General features: G+C 33.6%; 1 protein-coding gene across 2 annotated transcripts in view; it reads right to left on the bottom strand.

Moving 5' to 3' along the window:
• The window catches only part of LOC150097393 (eukaryotic initiation factor 4A-III), a 109,859-nt gene that overhangs the window by 60,365 nt on the left and 29,008 nt on the right, over positions 1–20,486 (bottom strand). For both annotated transcript variants that reach the window (XM_090407501.1, XM_090407500.1), the window contains exons 6-8: positions 9,530–9,671; positions 6,887–7,025; positions 107–222 (exon numbers count right to left, since the gene is read on the bottom strand). In XM_090407501.1, the coding sequence (XP_090263627.1) occupies positions 107–222; positions 6,887–7,025; positions 9,530–9,671 (397 nt within the window). The remainder of the gene's footprint in view (positions 1–106; positions 223–6,886; positions 7,026–9,529; positions 9,672–20,486) is intronic.

Here is a 20,486-nt window from a genome sequence, read left to right as displayed (position 1 = left end):
AATTTGTTTAGATAACTTTTCATAACACTGATGAATATCTAATAATAATATGCTGTATATGTCATTACTACTTCAAGGTTAATGAAAAATGAGAAAATCTGCTCACCTCTGTCCTGATCTAAACTCTTTCATTATAGCATCCCTTTCTTTCTGTGGCATATCACCATGCATAGATGATACAGTGAAGTTGGCTTCTTTCATTTTTTCTGTTAACCAATCCACCTAAAGAATTAAATATATCATAAATCTCAGCTTTTGTACTTAAATTTAACTGATTTTTTCAATGTAATTTATATTTATTGAGGAAACTTTTAAACATTCACAAGTGCTTACCAGCCCATGAACAATGTTTATAAATTCTATAAATCCTACTGTATATAAATATATACCACAATCATATTTTCTTTTTTAATTATACAAATTTATGGTAGTAACTATTTATTTTTCCTGCCTTAATATCTAAGTAACTTTTACTGGTCTCTATTCTTGAGGGGGGGGGGTGAATTAAGATTCAACTCTATTTAAAAATGTTAGCAACAGATTAGAAATGCAAGTTCTTTAGAAACATCACATCAGAATCCATCATCATCTGATATTGGTATATACCTCAATGGTATACATGCCAATATCAGATTAAAATTTTATCCAGAGTACATATAGATTTGATATGTATCCACCTCAATGGGGGGGTGGGGTTGCACATACTATGGGTGTACTCCATATTTAAGTTTAAATTATTACTAACTTCTTATCAACAATTTTCTTCCAAATAAGTGTTATTTATCAGATACTGCATTTAAGGTAGGAATATATTCAAAAGGAATGCAATCAGGAGGAGCAGCACATGTCAATATTTAAGGTAGAAAAAGCCATGAAAAATCTGAAATGTGGAAAGACACTGTAAATGATATTCCACAGAAATGCCCAAATATGGAATCATAAAAGTTTTATAATGGCTACACTGATTAATTCAGAAGGCCTGATGACAAAGTGATTGGAAATTCCAGATGATTGGAGAAGAGCTCACAGCACCCATCTATAAAATTAGAAAATAAAACAATGTGAGAATTACATGATTATTAATTTATTCACTGATCATTCCATTTAAGATACATATAAGGATACTTGACAAGGAGCTAAGAAAATTGTGGAGAAGCTTGGGAAGGTATAAGCTGAGTTCAGGCCAAATAGAGGTTGTCAGAGCTAGATTTTTAATGTAAGAAAAAGCCAAGGAATCATGAGAATAAGAAAAAGATTTGTATTTAAGTTCTGTAGAGATCTAGAAAAGGCATATGATGATACGATGCCAAAAAAAAACTCTTCACAAAAATGTTAGAATTATATGATTTAAATGTGGGACATTATACAGAACAATATGGGTGAGTGTGTGTGAGGGGGGGGGATTAGGATAAACACCTAGAACAAAAATGACATTAAAGCAACTAATACAACCATAAGAAAGAACACATGAGGATATAACAATCTAAGGACATAAGTTACCTTCATAACTCTGCTACTCAGTTGCTTTAATATCGTTTTTGTTCTATATGATGTTTATCAGAACTTTCCAGCCCCCCCCCACATATAGTCTATACTTATACTAAAGATATGTATCATTAGAATTTAAGCAGCTGCAAAAAAATAAAAAAAAAAAAGATTTAAAATCAAGGGTATCTCTATCTCCATTATTATTCATTATATATACGGATTACATTATAGTGAAGGAATTAAACCTTATATCAATATAGTGAACTCAGTTCTTTATGAAGATTATATAAACTCTAAAATAAATCCAGTAAGTTTTTTTAGGAATAAATAAACTAATAAATCTGGTATGAAAATCACCAATAAAATGACAAAAATTGAAAACTAATAAATCTAATAAAATAATTTCAGTTATTTAGGTATAGTTTTTACTAAAAATAGCAAATTAAATAGGGAAACAGATAACAAATAAAACTAGTATGGTGGAGAACCAACTAATAAATCCAATAAAATAATTTCAGTTATTTAGGTATAGTTTTTACTAAAAATAGCAAATTAAATAGAGAAACAGATAACAAATAATACTAGTTTTATTATAAGAGAGATTAGCCAAGACACTAAACTAGCAAAATATAAGACAGTATTGAAACCAATTTTAAATTATGGATCTAAGAAATGTGAGTTGATCGAAAAAGAAATTGCAGGTTTTTGGTTTGAGAATCCTAAGAAAATTGAATGGGGAGGCAGGGAAATGACAGAAATGAAGAATGTGCAAGCAGAGCCAATCTAAGATAATATTTCCTTTAATTTAACTAGTAAATACAGATTTATTAGATTTACAATTTTTAAAATAGTTAATATAGGGATAGACTTAATGGTCTACTCCTGTATTAACTAATTTAAAAATTGATTTAAAAGTGAAGGAAAAATCACTTTTTTTCTTATTTAACTTGTTTACTGTAAATTTTTAATGCTATTTATTGACAGGGTTTGAAATTTTGAGAATCGATTGAATTCTAATTACTTATGTAATTTTTTGAAAACCGTTTATTCCATTAAGTTTTCAAAAAATATACAAGCCATACACCATTTGTCAATTAAGAATTAAAGTTTATGAAGAATACAAACCACAGAAACAAAAAGTGAGTTGTTCACCAATGAATGCACCCATCACTATAACATCATCATCATCAAATTCCTGCCATGTACCCTCAAGGGGTGTACAGGATATGACAGTACTACATGAAAAAATTACATCATTACTAACTTCCTATCTACAATTTTCCTCCAAATCAGTCTGTTACTTGTCAAGACTCCAACATTATCAGATCTTATATTTCTATCGTCTAAGGCACTTTGTACCGTATCAATCCACCTATATCTTGGTCTTCCTCTGGGTCGTTTTCCTGCCAAACTGGCAGAGAACACTTGTTTTGCTAATCTTTCCTCTCCCATTCTATTTAAGTGACCATACCATCTGAGATTAGCTCTGCTAACGCATTCCTGGATGCTGACAATGTCAAGTTCTTTCCTAATATCCTCATTTTTAATATGATATTGCCATTGATGCCATCTGTTCACGCCTCTAATCTTTCTCAGGACTCTCATATCTGCGGTCTCTAGTCTTTGGTCAAGTGTTTTACTTCTGACCCAGCTCTCAGATCCATAAGTTAAAATTGGTTTGAACACTGTCTTGTATACAGCTAATTTAGTGTTCCGACTAATTTCTTTCTTATTCCATATGAATTTATTCAATTGACTTCCCGCGATACCAGCTTTGCTGATTCTGTTGTCTATTTCTATATTTAGTTTACCATCTTCAGTAAAAATTGTGCCTAAGTAGCTGAAATGTTTTACTTGTTCCACAGGTTCTCCATTCACAACACAGTTGACATTTTCAATGATTCTGCCTATTTTCATTGTCTTTGTCTTTTTATTGCTGACCTTCATACCATATCTATTACAACAGCTATTCAATTTAGTCAGAGAATCTTGCAGACTTGTAGCGGATTTATTTAGAAGTATAACATCATCCGCATAAAGCAAAGAGCTGACATTAACATCTCCAATTTTGATATCAGGTTTAATACCACATTCCTTCATAATGTGATCCATATACATAATGAATAACAGAGGGGATAATGTACATCCTTGTCTCACACCAGATTTAACATTAAACCATCTTCCTGTACTTCCTTCAATTCTAACTGCTGACTCACAACTCAAATAAAGACTACGTATTGCTTGATATAATGCCCCATTGACACCATATAACTGCAGCGTATTGAATAGCTTCTCTCTTGGCACCTTGTCATATGCCTTTTCCAAATCGACAAAACTTAAATACAGATCTTTGTTATATTCCCATGCTTTCTCGACTATTTGTCGTAAAGTGAAGATCTGATCCTGACAGCCTCTATTTGGCCTGAATCCAGCTTGTTCTTCACCAAGCTTTTCTTCCACAATTCTTCTCAACCGTTTCTCAAGTATACTTGCATAGATCTTGCCAGGAACACTCAGTAGGGAAATACCTCTGTAATTCTCACATTCAGTTTTATTTCCTTTTTTATATATGGGTACTATGAGAGCTCTACTCCAATCATCGGGAATTCGTCCCTCTGTCCAGGCTTTCTGAACTATGCAGTGCAGCCACTGTAAGACTCTTATACCACCATACTTCAGCATTTCTGGTCGAATACCATCTACTCCTGCTGCCTTTCCACATTTCAAGCCTTTGATGGCTTTTTCTACTTCAAGTATGGATATGTATTCCTGACTGCATGCCTGGTCAGTGTTTTTTATCACTGTGCTGTCATCACTGCTTGTTTCATTTAGCAGTTTTTCAAAGTAATTACTCCATACTTCAAGGATATCTTTTTCTCCTGTTTTCATATCACCTTTATCATCTCTAATTCCTTTTACAGCACTCTTTCCTCCATTCCTAAGCTTCTTCAACAACCTCCAGAATATTTTGCCACCTTCTTGATATTTATTTTCTATATTCTTGCCAAAGTCCTCCCATGACTTTTGTTTAGCTAGTTTTACACACTGTTTAGCTTTCTTACATTTGTCTCTGTATTCTGTAAGAGACAAAGCTGACTTATTTGCCAGGAACTTTTGATATGCTTTCTTCTTTTCCTTCACTGCCTCTTTAACTTCCTGTGTCCACCAGGGAGTTCTGATTTTTTTATCTTTGCACACAACCTCACCACATGCCTCTCTGGCAGAATCAATCAATGTTTCCTTCAGAGTTTGCCACTGAATCTCCAAGGTTTGATTCCTGTTCTCAAACTCTTTCATTTTCTTTTCAATAATATTTCTGTATTTTAGTCTACAGTTTACATCTGAGAGCTGCTCAACTTTTATTCGCTTTAAAACTTTCTTACATGTTATTCTTTTCAATATGAAATTCAATTTTATCCTGCTCAAGACTAAATAGTGATCACTTCCAATTTCAAATCCTCTGTACACTCTGGTGTCCTGCACCAGGGAGAAAACATCACTATCAACAATAACATAGTCAATGAGACTTTTCTTATTCCTAGCCTCTTCTCTCCATGTGAATTTGTGCACATTTTTATGTTGGAACATGGTGTTAGTAATAACCAGTCCATGTCCTGAGCAGAAATCCAACAGATATTTGCCATTATTATTAGCCTTGCTCTTTTCTCCAAATTTTCCCAAAATATTTTTGTATGTCTCACAATCATTTCCTACTCTACTATTTAGATCCCCAACAAGGACCAACTTTTCCTTTTTCATTGTGTCAGTTGCTTTTCCTAAAGCGTCAAAAAATTCCTCCACTTCTACCTTAGTAGAACCTTCTGTGGGACCATAGGCACAAATAAGTCTCATTGTCCAGTTCCCCATTCTCATATTTGCCCACATTACTCTACTTGAGACGGACTGCCATTCAAGAAGATTAGCCTCGTATTTTGTGTTGAATACTATGGCTACTCCTTCTTTTCCTTGATTGTTATTGCCTGAATATAACATTTTGTATTTATTGCTCAGAAAGATCTCACCAGTTTTGGTCTTTTTTGTTTCAGTCACCCCTATTATGTCGATCTGGTACTTATCTAATTCCTCAGCTAGCTCCATTTCTTTGCCATTCAGGCTTCTTACGTTGATAGTACCGATCTTTAACTCTGGTGATGTTGAGTTGGGGTTTGTTTTCAGATTTGTTCCAGTAGCTGACTTTTCGCTGTTCACCCTGGTTCCCTGGCGAAAACAACGGGGGCCTTGTTTAACCGGGCGACGCCCCAGCCGGCATGAAATTTTGTCATGTTGTACCATCATTTTTTATTTTGGTTTAACCAATAAGAATACAATTTGGTCGGCTAAATCCCAAATTGCCAGCCCATCCTCGTTCGTTCAGTATCAAAGTAGATACCCAACAGGGTGCACCACGAGAAGGTGAGGATTGGACATTAGGTCAGAAGCCCTGGTCGGTTCTCCGCATTCCTTTAAAGGCTATGTGGCGGTCTCCTCTCAGTTATACAGCTTTGACCCTTAAGCACCCCTGACCCATAACATGAAGGAATGTAAGTTTTTTCTCAAATAAACTATTACTAAAGAAAATGGTTTTTTTGTTGCTTTATTTTTAATTAATATGTTTTTTTTTTCTGTGCAACATGCATTACATTGTTCAATTATTATTACATATAGTGAGGTGTTGTGTTATCAGAATTCATTCTGTCAGATTCATCTGATGTTTTTGTCTCTGCTAACTTTAATTATGCAAATTATACCAAGTACTATTATCTGCATAACCCTGAAGCTGTCAGAATAAAAATGAATATTTTCAAATTCAACAAAACTGACAAATTAGATAGCATTTGATCAGTGTTTAAAAAATGCATCATGTATTTAAAAAAAGCACATGCTCAGCAATATACCTTTAAACATAAAACATGAAAAAAAATATCAATAAGCAAAAAACAAATTTATTTTTTAATTTTAGAAATGTATACCTTCTTTAATCAGTCCGAGCAGTTAGCCTGGTGGCTTTGCGCTTCGCAACCATATGACTGGGGAAGGAGTGTCCCAGGTTCGATTCCCGTCGAAGACGTGAGGAATTTGAGGATCTTCCTCAGCCATAGCCAAGTTAGCGGGTCTTGGGTTACAGGCAGTAGGGTTTTTTCTGCGAGTTTATCTAGCATTTTTCATCCCACAAGCAGGCAAACCGGCCCCGTAAACACGTGCTACTACAGTCAAAAATATATCCCCCCCCCCAGTGGCAAGCTAAGCGAGAGGTCAGTTGGGATGGTACTAACAAGAAGTCGCATCTAAGTAACATGCAGACCCTGCATAGGAAGCGGGAATAACACGTAGTGAAAGAAGATACTTTAATCAGAAACTTATGTTTATTTACTAACACAATTTAAATAATTCACATTACCTTTCTTTTGGTATTACAAAAGATGACAGCTTGTGTTATTGTCAGAGTGTCATACAGATCACATAATGTGTCAAACTTCCATTCTTCTCTTTCTACAGCAACAAAGAACTGCTTGATACCTTCTAATGTCAATTCATCACTAGTTAAAAAAACAATACAATTTACATAAAAGAAATATTCTGAGTCATTTTTTAAACATAATAATTTGAGATAAGTGGAATATAAAATAGTTTACATAAAAGAATGCTGGTATTGTATTTTAAATGAAAAATTTATTGAAAATATTAATGTATAGCAACAACAAATATTGTGAATGATACTTTGGGCTGAAATATACACATACCAGCCATTGAATGAGAAACTTTCGTTCCATGTTGAATCTCCTTTAGCAACTGTCAGTACCGATCCCCTTCAATTCCACGTGCATAGTGATATGGAATTGGGTGAGATATGGGTCAGGAACAGCATTCATTAAATGCTTCAGTCAACTGTTGCACAAATTCTGTTTGCCTGTACAAGATTTCTTAGATGATGGCAATCTCATTCATGATAGACTGTCTTGGGACCACAACATCTTGCCACTTAGACAAGCAATGTGGATTATTTTTACACTTAACCAGTCAGCTTTGCTGTTTTCAAAATCGTGGTACCAGCCAAATGGGCACTCACAATAAGCCCTTCACCGAACCACGAAAGATCCTTTGTCTTTCCTGTTGTGATCAACACTACTGATGATTACTTCCCAGCAGCATTCTTAAACAGTTGCCTAGAACACATGGTGTGTGACCAAGTATTCTGCACATATGCTGCATAAGTGATGTTTACGTACATCTGCATAAAGTTTCTAATTCAGTGGCTGTATATATGTGTGTGTGTGTGTGTGTGTGTGTGTGTGTATATATTTTTATGAAAAATATTGAATGACTAGAACCGAGATTTAATTAAAAAGGTTTTAATATAAACACACTACTAGTTTCGGCCTGTAACAGCCTTCTTCAGGTGACATTATAAAAGAAAAAACACTAAACATTGAGGGTTAAAAGACTATGAACATCATAGACAGTCTTTATACATAATTAGCATTAAAACGTTGTAGTTGTATTATGTATATTATGTTAATTTATACATAATGCTAATTATGTATAAAGACTGTCTATGATGTTCATAGTCTTTTAACCCTCAATGTTTAGTGTTTTTTCTTTTATAATGTCACCTGAAGAAGGCTGTTACAGGCCGAAACTAGTAGTGTGTTTATATTAAAACCTTTTTAATTAAATCTCGGTTCTAGTCATTCAATATTTTTCATAAAACTATGTATGTTAACCGAGTCAATGATCATTCTGTCATATATATATATATATATATATATATATATATATATTCTTACCCTTTTCTCAATATTCTCTTCTAGAACAGGGAACATAGAAAGATAAAATACACGTAAAGTATTTTTATAATGACCAAACAAACAAAAGCATATAAGTCAAATATTATATATTATAAGATGGCAACATGTGAATTCATTTAACTACCTAGGATGTATGATTACATATGAAAATGAAAAGAACATAAACCTAAAAATTGCAAAATATTTAAAAATAACAGGTGTAATTAACTCTATATTTAAATCTAACCTAGTTCAAAAACAAACCAGACTAAAAGTATACAATACTACTCTACATATGGAAGTGAAATCTGGACAATAAAACAAAAAGACAAACAAAGATTAATAACAGCTGAAATGAAGTTTATGAGAAAAACTGCAAAGTATACTCTATTTGATCATGAAAGAAATGAAGAAATTGTGAAAGAATTAAACCAGGAATCAGTAATAGAAAAAATTAAAAAATATAAACATAAATTACTTGGATTTTTGTATTAATTTTCAGATGATGGGAATATGATGCTATATTTGGGCAATAACAAAAAGAAAGGAAGGAGCAACAATAGCATTCAACACCAAATGTGAATATAGACTTCTTAATTGGAAGACAATTTCAAGTAGTTATACAAGCAAACTTCAAAATAGAGAAATGGACAATGAAACTTATTTGGTCCCACAGAAGGTTCTCCTAAGGAAGTCTAGGACTTTTTCGAGTAATGAGAGCAAGGCAGCGACAAAGATAATGGAAATAGTTGTCCTTGTTCAAGATCTAAACATTAGAGTAGGAAATGAATCCCACCATGCATACAAGAACATTTTAGGAAAATTTGGAGGAAAGGGCAAAGTTAATAATAGCAGTAAGTATCAGATGGATTTCTGCTCAGGATACAGACTAGTCATTACTAATGCCATGTTCCAGCAAAGATATGCACAAGTTCATCTAGAGAGAAGATGAAAGAAATAAGAAAAGCCTCATTGACTATGTCATTCTTCCATCCATCAAGTTAGGTGCCAGTGCCTTTCCATTTTTATAAATGCATTTTGAATAGAATCATTGTCACTTATACAATTAAAATAAAACTTATCTGTTTCTGCTAAATAGCATTTCAACATTTACTATCCCTGTTGTAGCTTTGGAGATAAGTTTTTCAACTTATAATTACCTGGTATATTCTCATTTTACAATCCAAAAGTTTACACCTGTATAGTATTTAAAACACATACTAATATTAAAACTAATATAATAATATGCTACAAACCGTTTGACTAAAATTCGAATAGGATCTGTCATAAATTTGCTTGTCATTTCAAGGATTTCATGTGGTAAAGTTGCAGATATTAGACATACTTGAGTACATGGAGGAAGATATCTATATACATCATAAATCTGTTCTTTAAAACCTAAAGAAATAAGTAAATAAAACACATTTACCCTTCTCAGGATTACACGTTTTTTAAAATTCACGTACAGCGTAAAAAAAACTAATGTTTTTAGCAATATAAAGCTAACAAAAAATTACTAAGATAATAAGCTGAAAGGCTATTTTACCGGCGAATTTGTTAATTGAAAGGGAGATGGTAAATCCATCTGGGTTTTATGGAGCTGGGTTTTACATTATGAGAGAATATTAAAGTTGTGATGGAACTTGCTCCACCTTTGCATGGAGTTGCCCTGGTGTTGTACTACCCAAGTGATCATTTACACTTAGTTCTGCCGATAGTTTTTTCAACATTGAAACTCTATGGATGTCGATGGATTTCGACCCGAGTTTCGTACCCGGCTATAAAATAAAATGGGATTTACCATCTCCCTTTCAACTAACAAAGAATTATTCTTAAAAAAAAAAAATTACATTTTTTTTTTATTTGGAATAAAAAAAAATTCAATATGAGCTTCAAAGGCAATTCATGTATCCAACTGGCAACTTGCTCCTTGCCATGTGACAAGGAGCAAGTTGAATCTGCTCCATGTCATATAAGGAGCAGATTCAACTGACTGAGTCAGTCAGTTTGATTTTGGTGACCCATGCTGACTGAGTAGATACCATGTCCACTATCCAATAAGCTGTGAATTTCAATACCACCAATTCAAATGTTTGTGATCTTTAGGTAGAAAGTGAATTTCATTGCCTGGTGTGATTGTACCACCATAAAGAGTATGAGGGCTCAGAAAATTGGCTCTTTTCTACCTACCTACTTATTAAGAAAATAGGCATCCAGAGTTCTCAGGGTTCCTGTAGACTTGCATTTATGAACACTGATAGTTTCTTTAAGTTGATTATACCACTACTTCATATATCAGGTGAATTACACTGAAAGATTCAACTAAAATTCTGACTGCATCATTCGTCTTCACCAACAGCTTTTATCAGTCCACTGCTGGACAAATGCTTCTCCATATTTCTTCTATTTCAGTGATCTTATGCATCTTGCATCTCATCATCGTGTCATCCTGCTGACATGGAGTTTGATACCTAATTTCAGTGTCTATTTGTCAGATATTCTTCACATCATATCCAGCACCATTTCTCTTGTATTATTGTAGCAATATCCATTACCTTTGTTTCCTTATCCACTTATTGTTTTATGTAATCACATTATTCCCAGAATTGCTCTTTGCATATTGTGATGTGCTGTTTTCAGTCTGCAACTGTCTTTCAGCACAGAAATGATATATGGTAGTAAAACTATCGTATATCATTTGGAGTACACATTGCTGGTGATTTTTTCTTTTAAATATATGTTTACATTAGTGAAAAACTTTCCAATTCTATTAGTATATTTATGATTACCTGTCATGATTTGTCTTAGATATTTATATGACCTCAATTGTTAAGTTATTTCAATTGGTCTGCCATGTAATGTGTTTCAACCATACATTATTTTTTATTTGTCCATATTAATTTGTAGGCTCATCTAGGCTTACTTCATTTAATTCTATAATCTGACAATTCTTTTTTGGTGATGCTGCTCTTAGTATAAAACTGAAAATGGAGAATACTTGAGTAATCTTCTTTTCTGCTAGTTCAGTTTTCTCACAGCATATTCAAGAATTGTTGCAAATATTGGAGATTCTAATTCACCAAAATGGCGAATTGGAGTTTCCTTGTCTGACCCTCCTTTTTTTTTTTAATTTATTTCTCGTTTTTCATCTATACTTATTATTGCCAATCCCTTCTCTCATATATATGACTTAATATATTAGATATTTATTCCTATTTTTCAAAGCTTTTGCATTTTACATAATCTATCAAAGCCAAGGAAATTAGTGTATTGTATTTAGGCTTTTATCCCCCATTATTTAAGGCACGAAGATGATCTAAAGTTGAGAATGATGTTCTGAAACCTGCCTATTCTCTTGGTTGATGGAAATTTAATCTCATTTATTCTCGAAGCTATAATTAAAAGACTAGATTTTTATTTTTCAGTATGTTCAATGTTTCTTAAAATCATTAAATTTCATTTGAGTATCAGGGTTTGATTCTGAACTCTATGGCTAGTGTCATTTACATTGTAGTGAGGCCAGATTAATCTGATTCCATATATGTGATATAATCTTGGTGTTCTTGAATTCTGATCTCAATGGAATGGTCCAACTTTCCAAAATAATGCAGTTGACAAGAAAAAAAGCTACGTACTACCACTGAGCTAAGATAAGGGGAAGTAATTTATCTTCCCCTTATCTTAGAAGCTTTTCCTTTTCTTTATCAGGCTGACCTCTGAAATGACTTGCAAAATTCCTTCATTTCTTCAATATTGTTGAGTTTCAGATAATTCCAGAACTTTTCCTGGGACTGTGCACATAAGCATCATTGTTAAGTTTTTCCATTTTGAAATTTGTCCACAACACTTTACTTGAAACTTGCCTCCAAATCAAGAAGTTTATAGCATTTAGCACTGAATTTTGCTATTATTTCCTTTCCTTGATCACAGTTGACTAAATTAGCTGTATACAAGACAGTGTTCAAACCAGTTTTAAATTATGGATCTGAGAGCTGGGTCAGAAGTAAAACACTTGACCAAAGACTAGAGACCGTAGATATGAGAGTCCTGAGAAAGATTAGAGGCGTGAACAGATGGCATCAATGGCAATATCATATTAAAAATGAGGATATTAGGAAAGAACTTGACATTGTCAGCATCCAGGAATGCATTAGCAGAGCTAATCTCAGGTGGTATGGTCACTTAAACAGAATGGGTGATGGAAGATTAGCAAAAGAAGTGTTCTCTGCCAGTTTGGCAGCAAAACGACCCAGAGGAAGACCAAGATATAGGTGGATTGATACGGTACAAAGTGCCTTAGACGATAGAAATATAAGATCTGATAATGTTGGAGTCTTGACAAGTAACAGACTGATTTGGAGGAAAATTGTACATAGGAAGTTAGTAATGATGTAATTTTTTCATGTAGTACTGTCATATCCTGTACACCCCTTGTGGGTATATGGCAGGAATTTGATGATGATGATGATGATCACAGTTGACTGAGTATAATATCTGTTAGTTATTTTTTAGAAGTCTCTTACCTATTTTTGCCTTTTTTCTTAGTAACACTAGTTAATGTTGAACATTGACATAGTGCTTTTCTTCAGATTTGTTGCATTTCAGATAATTCCAGAAAGCTGAATAATCACCTTTACCCTAGATACTCCAATGAAAACAATAGGAGACTTGTTTACTGGTTGATATCAGCTGATATGACATTTGATCATATTGTACTATCATATTTTATTTGCTGTTACAGAGTACAATTTTCCAGGCCCATTTTCATTTGTTCATTATTCAAGCAGATTCCTAGTAATGGAACATACCATGAGAGAGGACTGGACACTAAGCAACCTGTATTATTACTATTACTACGTACTACCTCCAAGAACTCATGAACTCGTGAATTCTCTTGTTTTTATTACAGTTGAGTAATACATATGCTTCTTTACATTTCTTCTTGTCTAATTCTTGACCTTCCTTGTACGTAATTTTTCTTTCTAGGTAGTGTCTTTGAGTTGCACACGTAAAAATACACTAGCAGTTTGATTTTGGTGTTCAGTATCTCAAGGAGAAATTTAGCATTCATTTGGGTTTCAATGAAAATAGGAAACAAAATGCCAAATTATGATTAACCAGCTGTTTCAAGTGTATACATGAAAGAGCTGGTTAATCTCTTTTTTTTTTTTTTTTTTTTTTTAATGTAATCCATAGAAACTCTAAGAAGAATAATTCTAAGACATTTTCTAAATTTTCATTTAAAACACTGTGGGATCAAATAGCATGGTCATCTGAGTATTATGAATTTTTGAAATTTGAGCCACTGAAATTATGTAACATTTGTTATTTATTTAAGCTTTCTTAGGGCTTAAATAAATATGATTTCTGTAAACATATATTAGAGTAGGAAATAAATTAGTAATTATTTAAATAACTGAAAAAAAAAACTTTCAAAAGCATTCAGTTCATCATTATTAGTATTAACTAACATTTTGGTTTAATTTGTACAAGAAATAACTTGTACTCCAATTGATTACTGTTCTGGTAAAAGCACTAATTAAACATGACATATCCTTAAGTGAGAAAGTTGAACATTTAACTCAAACTAGTTAACATCAGATCTCATTTCAAATATATGAAAACATCACTATAAAGAACTAAAGGAATAATGTGACATTCAAATACAAAATTGGTTATAATTGTCATCATCATCATCATCATCATCAAATTCCTGCCATATACCCACAAGGGGTGTACAGGATATGACAGTACTACATGAAAAAATTACATCATTATTAACTTCCTATCTACAATTTTCCTCCAAATCAGTCTGTTACTTGTCAAGACTCCAACATTATCATCATCATCATCATCAAATTCCTGCCATGTACCCTCAAGGGGTGTACAGGATATGACAGTACTACATGAAAAAATTACATCATCACTAACTTCCTATCTACAATTTTCCTCCAAATCAGTCTGTTACTTGTCAAGACTCCAACATTATCAGATCTTATATTTCTATCGTCTAAGGCACTTTGTACCGTATCAATCCACCTATATCTTGGTCTTCCTCTGGGTCGTTTTCCTGCCAACCTGGCAGAGAACACTTGTTTTGCTAATCTTTCCTCTCCCATTCTATTTAAGTGACCATACCATCTGAGATTAGCTCTGCTAACGCATTCCTGGATGCTGACAATGTCAAGTTCTTTCCTAATATCCTCATTTTTAATATGATATTGCCATTGATGCCATCTGTTCACACCTCTAATCTTTCTCAGGACTCTCATATCTGCGGTCTCTAGTCTTTGGTCAAGTGTTTTACTTCTGACCCAGCTCTCAGATGCATAAGTTAAAATTGGTTTGAACACAGTCTTGTATACAGCTAATTTAGTGTTCCGACTAATTTCTTTCTTATTCCATATAAATTTATTCAATTGACTTCCCACGATACCAGCTTTGCTGATTCTGTTGTCTATTTCTATATTTAGTTTACCATCTTCAGTAAAAATTGTGCCTAAGTAGCTGAAATGTTTTACTTGTTCCACCGGTTCTCCATTCACAACACAGTTGACATTTTCAATGATTCTGCCTATTTTCATTGTCTTTGTCTTTTTATTGCTGAACCTTCATACCATATCTATTACAACAGCTATTCAATTTAGTCAGAGAATCTTGCAGACTTGTAGCAGATTTATTTAGAAGTATAACATCATCCGCATAAAGCAAAGAGCTGACATTAACATCTCCAATTTTGATATCAGGTTAAATACCACATTCCTTCATAATGTGATCCATATAGATAATGAATAACAGAGGGGATAATGTACATCCTTGTCTCACACCAGATTTAACATTAAACCACCTTCCTGTACTTCCTTCAATTCTAACTGCTGACTCACAACTCAAATAAAGACTAAGTATTGCTTGATATAATGCCCCATTGACACCATATAACTGCAGCGTATTGAATAGCTTCTCTCTTGGCACCTTGTCATATGCCTTTTCCAAATCGACAAAAAACTTAAATACAGATCTTTGTTATATTCCCATGCTTTCTCGACTATTTGTCGTAAAGTGAAGATCTGATCCTGACAGCCTCTATTTGGCCTGAATCCAGCTTGTTCTTCACCAAGCTTTTCTTCCACAATTCTTCTCAACCGTTTCTCAAGTATACTTGCATAGATCTTGCCAGGAACACTCAGTAGGGAAATACGTCTGTAATTCTCACATTCAGTTTTATTTCCCTTTTAATATATGGGTACTATGAGAGCTCTACTCCAATCATCGGGAATTCGTCCCTCTGTCCAGGCTTTCTGAACTATGCAGTGCAGCCACTGTAAGACTCTTATACCACCATACTTCAGCATTTCTGGTCGAATATCATCTACTCCTGCTGCCTTTCCACATTTCAGCCTTTGATGGCTTTTTCTACTTCAAGTATGGATATGTATTCCTGACTGCATGCCTGGTCAGTGTTTTTTATCACTGTGCTGTCATCACTACTTGTTTCATTTAGCAGTTTTTCAAAGTAATTACTCCATACTTCAAGGATATCTTTTTCTCCTGTTTTCATTTCACGTTTATCATCTCTAATTCCTTTTACAGCACTCTTTCCTCCATTCCTAAGCTTCTTCAACAACCTCCAGAATATTTTGCCACCTTCTTGATATTTATTTTCTATATTCTTGCCAAAGTCCTCCCATTACTTTTGTTTAGCTAGTTTTACACACTGTTTAGCTTTCTTACATTTGTCTCTGTATTCTGTAAGAGTAAAAGCTGACTTATTTGCCAGGAACTTTTGATATGCTTTCTTCTTTTCCTTCACTGCCTCTTTAACTTCCTGTGTCCACCAGGGAGTTCTGATTTTTTTATCTTTGCACACAACCTCACCACATGCCTCTCTGGCAGAATCAATCAATGTTTCCTTCAGAGTTTGCCACTGAATCTCCAAGGTTTGATTCCTGTTCTCAAACTCTTTCATTTTCTTTTCAATAATCTTTGTATATTTTAGTCTACAGTTTCACATCTGAGAGTGCTCAACTTTTATTCACTTTAAAACTTTCTTACATGTTATTCTTTTCAATATGAAATTCAATTTTATCCTGCTCAAGACTAAATAGTGATCACTTCCAATTTCAAATCCTCTGTACACTCTGGTGTCCTGCACCAGGGAGAAAACATCACTATCAACAATAACATAGTCAATGAGACTTTTCTTATTCCTAGCCTCTTCTCTCCATGTGAATTTGTGCACATTTTTATGTTGGAACATGGTGTTAGTAATAACCAGTCCATGTCCTGAGCAGAAATCCAACAGATATTTGCATTATTATTAGCTTTGCTCTTTTCTCCAAATTTTCCCAAAATATTTTTGTATGTCTCACAATCAGTTTCCTACTCTACTATTTAGATCCCCAACAAGGACCAACTTTTCCTTTTTCATTGTGTCAGTTGCTTTTTCTAAAGCCTCAAAAAATTCCTCCACTTCTACCTTAGTAGAACCTTCTGTGGGACCATAGGCACAAATAAGTCTCATTGTCCAGTTCCCCATTCTCATATTTGCCCACATTACTCTACTTGAGACTGCCTGCCATTCAAGAAGATTAGCCTCTTATTTTGTGTTTAATACTATGGCTACTCCTTCTTTTCCTTGATTGTTATTGCCTGAATATAACATTTTGTATTTATTGCTCAGAAAGATCTCACCAGTTTTGGTCTTTTTTGTTTCAGTCACCCCTATTATGTCGATCTGGTACTTATCTAATTCCTCAGCTAGCTCCATTTCTTTGCCATTCAGGCTTCTTACGTTGATAGTACCGATCTTTAACTCTGGTGATGTTGAGTTAATTAATCATTAAACAAATGATTAATCTGAAAACAAATTAATCATTTGTTTTCAGATTTGTTCCAGTAGCTGACTTTTCGCTGTTCGCCCTGGTTCCCTGGCGAAAACAACGGGGGCCTTGTTTAACCGGGCGATGCCCCAGCCGGCATGAAATTTTGTCGTGTTAAAACAAAATAAAAAATGATGGTACAACCAATAAGAATACAATTTGGTCGGCTAAATCCCAAATTGCCAGCCCATCCTCATTCGTTCAGTATCAAAGTAGATACCCAACAGGGTGCACGACGAGAAGGTGAGGATTGGACATTAGGTCAGAAGCATTGGTCGGTTCTCCGCATTCCTTTAAAGGCTATGTGGAGGTCTCCTCTCAGTTATACAGCTTTGACCCTTAAGCACCCCGGTTATAATTGTGTGGATATTAAAAATGAAGGAATGTGTATGCTACACCAAATTTATAACATTATTTGGAACTATAGAATTTAAATCATTTTAAAAGAAAAAAAATTGTTTTTCAATTAGAAAATGTTTTCTAATTCCTTTCAAGAAACAATTAGAAATTATGATTTTCCAATTCATATTGACTCTACTTCATTGTAATCATTTGGAATTATCCAAAGAATCACTGTAAACATATCTGCCAGTAATAATATTGGTTAAAAGTTTTGTTTGGTAAACATCTAGTGAAGACAAATGGCAAGATTATTTTTAACATATTGACACCAGGTAGTATCCAAACGTGCTGACACTGCCTGCAGGAACTTGCTTTACCAGCAACTTATAAGATACACAAACATCACAAATTTAAATTATTAATCATTCACTTACCTGTAATGATTCACATATTTACACCTTTTAGTAATTAATCATTTTTTAGTAAAAGAGCTTGAAAATAAATTCAAAAAAAATCACAATTAGACTGTATTTATACCCAATTACATTTACCTGGAAGATTTAAAATTTACAGAAGAATAAGATTAACACAAAAGTCAGATTTTGACAAATGTTCTCCATGTTCTCCTGATTAATTCTTAAAGTTCTTAATTCTGAGATGCAAAAAAGGCTAAACATTCGAGGATTCTGATAATAATAACTGGAACTTTGATGATTACAATAGATGATTATTTACAATTCATTTTAAATGGCGTGTTTTAGGACTGACTGATTTTTTAATAACAATAGCTGATTGATAATATTATCTGTAATCACAATAAGCAGATTCTACTGTGTGTGTATATATTGCATTAATACTGATATTTCACCTCGGTCACCAAGATATTTTCACAGGCACAACTGGAGAAAGGCAACACACTAGATTCAATATGACATAATCCTAATGTCCTAACTAGTATCCCCCAATTAGCATGGTGAAAGGATTATCGTTCAGCTCAAAGTTATATGAATGACAGCTGCCCCCAGATTTTCGGTAGAGTGAGGAAAGCAAATATTATAGAGTGTGACAGATTCTGGAGTTTCTCAGATTTGCATTTACCAATACTGGCTTTCAGTACAACCAAAATATGCCGTTGCAAGAGGAAGGAATACCAAATGACAGGGTAATTCTTTTTTTATTAATATGTTGCACCCATAAGTTGGTGGTCAATTTATAATACATTATTATCATGCATGGGAAAGTATGATCTAGAAGATGGAAAGGATCTTTTGGTAAACAGATTAGGGTAGCTAATTTTTGGTAAGGATTAAAGGAAATCTGAACATTATATATTTTAATAATGTATGAGATTTTTTCTGAGGGATCCTGAATATAAGGAATGGCAATGGATTTTTTGTAATATGAGTTTTGAGGATTTAATTTGAAAGAATGTAGTTCTGTTGATTTTCTGGGGGGGGGGGGAACCAGTAGCTTAAAAATTATCATAAATGTGACAGAGTTCAATAGAGACAAGTATGGTCCAAACAGACGGTTGTAGATTTATTAGCTAAAGCTAAAAAATAACACCACCATGCTGGGATGGATGATGATGATGCAAAAGATGATGGATATACCTACTAGTGTGTGTAGGTATCCTGTACAAAGAAATGAATAAGAATAGAACTGTTGGGTACTCAGGTAACTAGTGCTCTAGTTATCTAAACAAAAACATGGAACAATAATCAGTCGAAGTGCCTATGTGAAGTTATTGCTCACTACCACTTATGAAAACTAATAGTATGTTCTCATGGATCATATAGTGCAACCTGACTGATAAATACATGTTATATGAAAGTTTTGAATGTTATTCAAATGTCTTCTGTTTTCTCCCTGGTGATGTCTTGTAGCAAGGATAAAATATTGCAAGCAATAAATCTATACTTTTTTTTCAAGTGTTAACCATTATTCACATACAAAAATTTTGCTGTATATTATATGAACAAAAGCACCTGCAGTTTGAAACTATATATGTTTGAACGATGAAAGATTGCTGAAAACAAAGTGCATACTAATCTTTTTTTACACATGTTCAAAAATTTTCTTTCCTGCAGAAAAGTACAGGTATCTTCTTATTATTGTGCTATCTTCTATCGAAGGTCAGCGACCATCTTGGCGAACAAACTGCGTTCTTGTGCTAATCTGAGCAGTTGTGCACTGCTCTTTCCTGTCCACGTCTTGATGTTGTCAAACCATGATATTCTTTTTCTTCCTCTAGTTCCTTTGCCACCAATTCTTCCTATCAAAATAGTTTGTAGAAGTTGGTATTTGCTGTTTCTCATGATGTGGCCAAGATATGATGTTTTTCGTTTCTTGATTATTTGTACAAGATGTTTAGCTTTGCCAATGGATTTTAAGACCTCTTCATTGGTAATTTTTTCTGTCCATGATATCTTTAGCATTCTTCTGTATAGCCACATCTCAAAGGCTTCGATTTTCTTGATGGTTGTCGCCTTCAATGTCCATGTTTCAACTCCATAGAGCAGAATAGACCACACGTAGCATTTCAGCATTCGGCATCTGACTTCCATGTTTAGGTCTTTATTGCAGAATAGTGTTCTCATTTTCATGAAGGACTGCCGTGCAACTTCAATCCTTGTCTTTATATCTATTTCTGGATCCCACCGTTCATTAAGCCAGCAATCAAGATATTTATATCTTGACACTTGATCAATATTTTTCCCATTGAGTGTCAGTTTCAGTACAAGTACAGGTATAAGTTTGTTACAGGTACAGGTTCAGTACAGGTATAAGTTTGCAAATAAAAATAGATGCAATATTTAGCATACAAAATAATGTCACTATTTTAAATTTAAAAAATTACAGAAAAAATATGAACTATCACTTCACAGCAATAAATAAATAAATAAAATTTATTGCAATATATATATATATATATATATATATATATATATATATATATTGTAACATTTATAAACCTGAACAAATTTATTAA

This window comes from Typopeltis vanoorti, chromosome 17, assembly GCF_054136105.1.
Source record: "Typopeltis vanoorti isolate ZY-2024b chromosome 17, IOZ_Tvanoo_1.0, whole genome shotgun sequence".
NCBI classification, from domain to species: domain Eukaryota; kingdom Metazoa; phylum Arthropoda; class Arachnida; order Uropygi; family Thelyphonidae; genus Typopeltis; species Typopeltis vanoorti.
This window is presented reverse-complemented; position numbering and strand designations above follow the sequence as displayed.